The 7854-nt window shown below is 30.9% G+C and overlaps 1 protein-coding gene across 3 annotated transcripts; it reads left to right on the forward strand.

Annotated features, from left to right (window-relative positions):
• Positions 1-1870: 1870 nt before the first annotated feature.
• Positions 1871-5471, forward strand: LOC107929820 (sulfite exporter TauE/SafE family protein 4). Of its 3 annotated transcripts, XM_016861333.2 has the most exons (13): positions 2040-2163; positions 2245-2552; positions 2629-2788; positions 3005-3205; positions 3323-3384; positions 3474-3522; positions 3622-3677; positions 3743-3829; positions 3925-3975; positions 4059-4298; positions 4742-4835; positions 4933-5073; positions 5211-5471. In XM_016861333.2, exons 2-13 carry the CDS (start codon positions 2394-2396, stop codon positions 5291-5293), a joined length of 1383 nt encoding a protein of 460 aa, XP_016716822.1. In that variant the 5' UTR covers positions 2040-2163; positions 2245-2393; the 3' UTR covers positions 5294-5471. The 3 variants fall into 3 exon arrangements, with proteins under 3 accessions (XP_016716821.1, XP_016716822.1, XP_016716823.1); XM_016861332.2 differs by having other exon boundaries at positions 1871-2552; XM_016861334.2 differs by lacking the exons at positions 2040-2163; positions 3323-3384; positions 3474-3522 and having other exon boundaries at positions 2208-2552.
• Positions 5472-7854: the final 2383 nt, after the last annotated feature.

Below are 7854 nucleotides of genomic sequence, written 5' to 3' on the forward strand. Positions count from 1 at the left end.
GAGTAGATAGTTTTATTACGGAATCAGGATGAGAGATATATTTTGTTGGTGACCAATTGAAGTAATAATATTGTAGATAAAAATGGACCCAATTGGAAATCCGCAAATTTAAATTATATTCGATTGCTACTATTATTTTTTATTTTTATTATAATTATTTTAAATATTAATAATTTTGTTATTATATAAATAAATAGGATGAAAATGACACATAATTATTAGAGAAAGCTTGGCTAAGATAAAGCTAAGCTTCGCTCTCATTATACTGATAACCGCAAATTATTTTTGATCGATTCTGATTCACATATGTGTTTTAGATTTTTATCAGGAATCTGGAATTTATGCTATTTCCTTTTCAATTGATTCCCCTTTTCTACTAGTTTCTAATGATAAAATATTTTATTAATTAATAATATTATATACAAATTTTTTTGAAAGGCTAGAATTGAATTATAAATCTTTAAAAATTCAAAATATAATTATTTATCAAGTTTCAATTTCTAAAGGACTAAAGTGAACAAAATTTCAATTCTGGGGATGCCCATGCCTGCCTGATACAAAAATAATAAATACAATGCGTTTTAATATTATGGTTATAGGAAAAAAATAAGAAAGAAAAGTTTTAATTGCATTTTATGAAACGCTTTGGTAAAGAGGATTTAATGGACATTTACGAAGGTTAATATAGAAGGTGGTCATTTTTCTTATCCAACTTTATTTGCTGGTATTTAATAACTTTTATTAAATCAACTCATATTATTATCTCTCACTGAATTAAATTTCTAAAATATATAATTTTATTAGAAAAGGTTTAAAATTCAAATTTCAATAAAATTCTTTTTTTTAAATGCTATAAATTTGTCATTTTATTTAAAAACCAAAGTATAAAGAATAAGATGGAAGAAATATGATGTTTAGCAAAAAAAAGAAAAAAAGAAAAAAAAGTTAATTTAGAAAACGTGTACAATCTGAATTAAATTTCTGTGCTTTAATTGACTGTATCGGCGGAGATAAGATTAAAGCCTTGCAAGTTGCAATCCTCCCTAAAATGTGGGGCCTTTATGTTTTTTATGTTTTCAGAATCAATAATGTACGGCTGCTTCAAATCGTCATTCCCCGTTGAATAAGTTTTAAATTTGCTAAATCTCAATACTAACATTATAAATTTAGCCTTATAAAAATTTTCTTTTAATTTTTTACTCTTACTCCTCCAAAATCAGTTGAATTATTATTTTTATAATCAAAATATTAATTAAAATAGTAAATATTTAAGCATTGTTACCCACATCATAATTCACATGTTTCTCATGTTTTTTTTTAAATTTTTTTTGGAATTTATATAAATTTTTTTTGAAATTTATTAATATGACATATGAAATAAATAGTAAAATTTCATTATAAAATATAAATGAATTTACACACAATTTTTCATATTAATATTATTAAAAATTTTAACGTTTTAGTCATCAATTTGGTTAAAAAGTAATTTGATTTTCTTTTGAAATGTTAATTTAACTCAAAAAGGAATAAAGATTCAAATTGCTAAAAAATATAAATATTGAAGACCAAATATATCATTTTACTACTCTAAAATAAATTTGTTAGTTCGGACAATTTCGAATTTTGATTATTTCATATTTAAATTATTTAATTTTTTCTTTAAAATTGTTTGTTGAAATTATTTCCAACTTGGAATTATTTTAAAATAAAATTAATAATTTTTTTATATATTTGATGAAATTGAATTCAGATTAAAATTAATTAAATAACAAATTCAAGTTGAAATGGACATGGACAAATCTAATTTGGCAGCCGTGAAATACCACCTTTTTGGTTTTTCTTCCCCAAACTTTCTCAATCCAATTATTGAACACGAATTCCAGCCAGACACAGAAACCAACCAAACAACACTGGTAGTAGAAAATTTGAACACCTTTTACAGTTTTTTGGTTTTATATTTGCTTAATATTCCTACAGATCCTTTTTAAATTTTTATGGTCAATTCTTTTCGAAACAGAGCAGTTGTAATTGAGAATTAATGAAGGTGTCGGTCTTGCCACCCAGATTTAGCCAAGTGGAGTTGCATGTGTGATTTCGTATATCCTGACAAATTTATGTCTGACTTGCCTGCCTCCTGCATGTGAATGTGTTATGTTTTGTCATGTAATGTATAAATCACCCTCTCTCATTCTATAAAACAACGTCTTGGCTTCTTCTATTTCACTCCCACTTTTTCCATTCTAGGTTCTCTTATTATTGGTCTCATTAAGGCTGCTCTTCTGCTCTCTTCCTTCCCAACACAACATAAGTTATTCTGGTTTTTAGTGGAGGCGCCGGCGGCGGCGGCGGCGGCGGCGGCGGTGGCTGAAATTCAACAAATCTCGTAATCCGACATGGCGACCAAAGGGTTCGTTTTGTATCTGCTGTCGGGTTTTTCGATAGCAGTTCTCTCTGTTTTGTTCATCCAAAAAAGCAACAACGACGACATGAACCAGAGCTCAAATCTCTTAGAGTCCCCATATAATTTATCCACCACTGAAAAAGTTTGGCCTGTAAGTATTTTTTTTTCTCTTTTGTCGTAGAAGATCTTTATATATTTAGGTTTTGAATGGTGTTTGATTTGGGCAGGCATTGGAGTTGAACTGGAGGCTTGTAATGGCGACGGTGATAGGGTTTCTAGGATCAGCATGTGGTACGGTGGGCGGCGTTGGCGGCGGCGGCATTTTTGTTCCAATGCTTACCTTGATTGTTGGATTTGATACCAAATCTGCCGCTGCTATTTCCAAATGTAACTTCTTTTCTTATTTTTTCTGTTCCTTATCTCTCTGCCTTTTGAATTTTTGAAATCCAGTATCTCTAATCTCTAATTTAAAAATTAAAATCACACACCTTTGAATTTTAAATAGCAACTTTTAAGTATTAAAATGTCATATATTTAAATTTAACAAAATATTATCGATTGGATTGGATGAAATTAAGGGATTATTATATGAATTGGCTGCAGGCATGATCATGGGGGCATCAGCATCGTCAGTTTGGTATAATCTTAGAGTGCCGCATCCGACAAAGGAAGTGCCAATCATTGACTACGATTTGGCTCTTCTTTTCCAGCCTATGTTGATGCTTGGCATCACTGTTGGGGTTGCCTTGAGCGTCGTTTTCCCTTATTGGCTCATTACTGTGCTCATCATCATACTCTTCTTAGGTTTCTTCAACAATCCCAACTTTGCCTTTTGTTATTTCACTTTTTGATCTTTGTCCTGCTTCTTGGTTACCACTTTTTATGACATTGAAATGTTCTGTTTCTCTCTTGTTTATTTAGGAACGTCTTCAAGGTCTTTCTATAGGGGTATTGAAATGTGGAAAGAAGAGACAATTTTGAATGTAGGTTTTCAATTATCTGAGTAAATATCAAGTCATTTGTAAGACGAAATTATCATCATTTTTTTTATTTAATTTGTTAAAATTTGCAGAAAGAACTCACCAAGCCACAAGAATCTTTTGTTAATTCCAGGGGTGAATGTAAGATTCATTATAAGTAATACCTTTTCATATTTATCTTTAGACAGATTTGAAAATATATTTACTTTATTTTTTTCATCTTAAATTCTTGAATTTCAGTACTGATAGATACAGAGTACGAACCATTGGTTCCAAAAGAAGAGAAATCAAAACTGGTAAGTGAATTTCTTTAAAATATCCATGTCTAGATTCAAATGAATTAATTTCCTTTATATTGCAGCAAATACTGTGTTTCAATCTAAGGTGGAAAAGGCTTTTGGTACTGGCTACAGTTTGGGTACTTTTCACGGTTATTCAAGTCATCAAGGTAAGCTAAAACTCTATCACAGTTCATCGATAATTTGTTTCAACTGTTTATCTCAATGGTGCATTAAAATGTTGGATTTTTTTTATTTATTGCAGAATGATGTGGTTCCCTGTACCACTTTGTATTGGGTATTGTTTAGCTTACAGGTAACCTAATTTGATGAAGACTTGGCCAAATTTATGCTTTCTTTGATTCAGTGATTGAAGCAAGTTCATGTTTTATATTTCAGTTCCCCATAGCAACACTGGTTTTTGGATATGAAGCAACTAAATTATACAAAGAACATAAGAAGAGAATGAGCACTGGGAATGCTGAAACAGTTTGTGGAGCTTCAATTCAATGGAGTCCATTGAACATTGCATTTTGTGCACTTTGTGGCATCTTGGGAGGCACTGTTGGTGGATTGCTTGGTTCTGGTGGTGGATTCATTTTGGGTCCTCTCCTCCTTGAAATTGGTGTGATTCCACAGGTATATTTGACTCGTCATCCAATTTTTCTTTCTCCTCCTATACCTATGATAGATTTGGTATAAAATGTCAATTTGGTGGGTCATTCGGGTTTGTCAGTCAAGGTTTTTGTTTAGTTAATTTCAAATTTTTTCATTTGAGTTTGATAGTTGTTATGGATGATTTGGGTTTATTGGTTTGTACATTTTACATTTTGTTATTGTAGTTTAACATTAGGTTGAATTCTTTTTAGTCATCTTTACTGAAAATTATTTCGTGTTTGAATATCTTGTATTTCAATCATTTTGGATTCGATTTATTTTAAATAATTTTTTGTTTCAATCATTTTAGATTTGGATCGATAAATTTTAATTATTGAATTTTTAATGTGAAATCAATTTTTTTCAAATTTGGATTCCAGTTTGAATGAAGATGGTTTTTCTGAAACTAAAGCCTGTTTAAACAGGTGGCTAGTGCAACAGCAACATTCGTGATGATGTTCTCTTCATCCTTGTCCGTTGTTGAATTCTATTTGCTTAAGAGGTTCCCAATGCCCTATGGTAAGTCATATAGTTATTATCCCTTTACATTTCTTCGAATTTTATTATAAACGTGATAAAAAAATCTAACTTTTTTTTAAAATAAACTAATTTTCAGCTTTGTACTTGATGGGAGTATCTATTTTGGCTGGTTTCTGGGGACAGTATTTCGTGAGAAAACTAATAACAATCCTTAGGAGAGCTTCACTTATTGTGTTCATCCTATCTGGTGTCATCTTTGCAAGTGCTCTCACCATGGGTATAAATTTATTAAAGCTCAATGATTCTGCATTCTTAAATTTTAGCATTACAGAAGGACTAAGTTAATAATTTTACTTTTTTTTCCTTTTAGTTGTTGGAAACTGATAATTGTTTTTATTCATGTATATTAAACAGGAGTCATTGGCATTGAGAGAAGCATTCGAATGATTCACAACCATGAGTTCATGGGGTTTTTAAATTTTTGCAGCAGTCAATGATCGTTGACTAAGTAAGAATGTTGTTGGTCATCACCTTGTTGACCAATCCCAACATATTCAATGTCTCGTAAGAATAAAGAATTCCATCAAATGTGTGGTTGTGGAATGTGACTGTTAGCTTCTGGCTAACACCCCATTCTTCATTTATCTTATGTTTAATTGCATATTTATTATTCAAGTTTCCTGGTTTTGGAAATCAAATAAACATAGTCAAAACCTCATAATTACAATATATAGATTTATGAAGCTTGAATTCAATGGACTCCAATCAACATTGTAGTTTGGTTCGGGATACTTGAATCCGCATTTATTTAATACTTTTAACTCCTATTTCATTGATTTCTAGGTAACGTTCTATATTATATTAACTCTTACAAAATTAGACTACTATGTTAAGCTATGAAATCTTTAAGCTAAGAATAAATTATAGAAATGTTCACTAAATTATGGTTAATATTATGTTTCGATTATTCAACTTTTAAAAATTATGTAATAATCATCAACATTATCAAATTGTTAGATTTTGGTCACTTATTCATTAACTTTTGTTATCTTTTTAACAAGTTGAGATTAATCTGCCCTTATATCCTTGAATTTTTTTTTTTTGGTTGAGGCACTACTTGAGCCAACTCCACATAAAGCATTGCCACAAGTTCCTCAATGCTTTTGTACCTCAAAAGCTCTTGATTGAACGCTTTGACTCTTGGAGCTATGTCAACTAAGGGTACTACAATAGAGCTTACCTTGTAAGAACTGTTGGAAACTAACATGGCTCATATGATAAAATTAAATTATTCAACATAGTTTATGTAATAACTATACTCATAAGAATAAAAGATAATTACTCCTTTTTTTGGGTACAAAAGAGATTAACACCCAAACTTAAATAGATAGCAGACTATCAGACATATCTTGGAGTAGTATAGTACAAACATCATCTGGCGGTTGCTGTAACACCCCCTACATCTGTCCGACGCAAGGACATGATATGAGGCATTAACGGACTTAAACGCAAACAATCATGCAAACCGGGCCATAAAATTTCATTCATATTTTAAAACATTTAATCACATGCATATAGTCCCTTATTTGGGTTTACGAAGCCCAAAACATATTTTAGAAAGGGTTTAGGACTAAACCGAGAACTTTAGAAAGCTCGGAGAAAAACTTAGAAATTTTTCTCATGAAACTGGGTTACACGCCCGTGTGCCATTAACACGTCCGTGTCCTCAGGCTGTGTAACTCTCTGTTTATGATGTCAGCAAATAAATTGAACCACACGGCCAGGCTACACGCCTATGTCACCAAGCTGCGTCCCTCACACGGTTGAGACACACGGCTGTGTCTCATCCCTTGTAGTTAACTTTTAGGCTATTTTCAAGCCTTTTCATTACCCTTACATGCACACACATATACTTGGATCCAATGGCATTCAATATCCTCAATTATGATACAAACATATCATTTACCTATCAACACGCATGTGTTACACATTCCCACATTAAGCCAAGACTAGCCATACCATAGTTATCTTTGTGCCAATTTATTTCAACTTATCATCAAACTTCCATGTTTAAAACATTATTATTTATCTCCATATTACACATTTAATTCATGGTCATAAAACAAGCACCCAACACACATTACATATTGCCAACCATGCATGAAAAACAAACATAATCATATCTTCACATCATAAGCAATAAATCATAACTTGACTAGCTATACTTACAAGCCATAATCAATATGAGCCACATCTCATGGCCATATACAATAGCTCAAAATAGGCCAATACATTTGGCCAAATCATAATAACACATGTCATAGAACTAGGTCCCTATACATGTCACTCACTTGATAATTCTAACATATGTAACAATATTCCAAAGGTATTGGCTTGATAGTGTGATGCTGCCTCCGACGATCTCCAACCCCAAGCCGACCTGACAACACTAAAAGAAATGGAAAGGATGGAGTAAGCTTAAAACTTAGTAAGTCCATATGAAAATAATAAGCAATTTATCAACATGATTCCATGGAAATATAATCATAATTACACTTTTACTTATTTTTTGGTCATGCTATTTTCTCGAGTCATAGTTACTAAATTATTTATATCTAGAGCTACAGAAATCCAAATTAAGATTCGTAAATTTTCCCTAACATTAGACTCATATATATTTTTATCATAAAATTTCCAGAATTTTTGGTCTAGCCAATAAGTACAGTTTATTCTTTAAATTTACCCCTATTCTGCTACTTGATAGCTTCAACCTTTCTTTACTAAAAATCAATTATCTCATTGCATGGGTTTCAATTAATGTTCCTGTTGATTTCTCTTGAAAATAGACTCATTAAGTATTTTAAGCATATAAATTATAACCAATAATTATTTTTGTACAATTTTTAATGATATTTTCAAGTCAAAACAGGGGATTCTGAAATCATTCTGACCCTATCTTAAAAAAATTCAAATATCTCATAATATGAAATTCTTTTTCTTACACCATTTCCTTTATATGAAAATAGACTCAAAAATATTTAATTTCATATCTTATTCA

The sequence above is a fragment of the Gossypium hirsutum genome, chromosome A01 (assembly GCF_007990345.1).
Source record: "Gossypium hirsutum isolate 1008001.06 chromosome A01, Gossypium_hirsutum_v2.1, whole genome shotgun sequence".
NCBI classification, from domain to species: domain Eukaryota; kingdom Viridiplantae; phylum Streptophyta; class Magnoliopsida; order Malvales; family Malvaceae; genus Gossypium; species Gossypium hirsutum.

Coding starts and splice junctions, on each gene's coding strand:
- LOC107929820 (XM_016861332.2), top strand. CDS start 2,394: ATGGCGACCAAAGGGTTCGTTTTGTATCTGCTGTCGGGTTTTTCGATA. Junction 3,523..3,621: donor TGTTAATTCCAGGGGTGAAT/GTAAGATTCATT, acceptor CTTGAATTTCAG/TACTGATAGATACAGAGTAC. Junction 4,836..4,932: donor GAGGTTCCCAATGCCCTATG/GTAAGTCATATA, acceptor ACTAATTTTCAG/CTTTGTACTTGATGGGAGTA.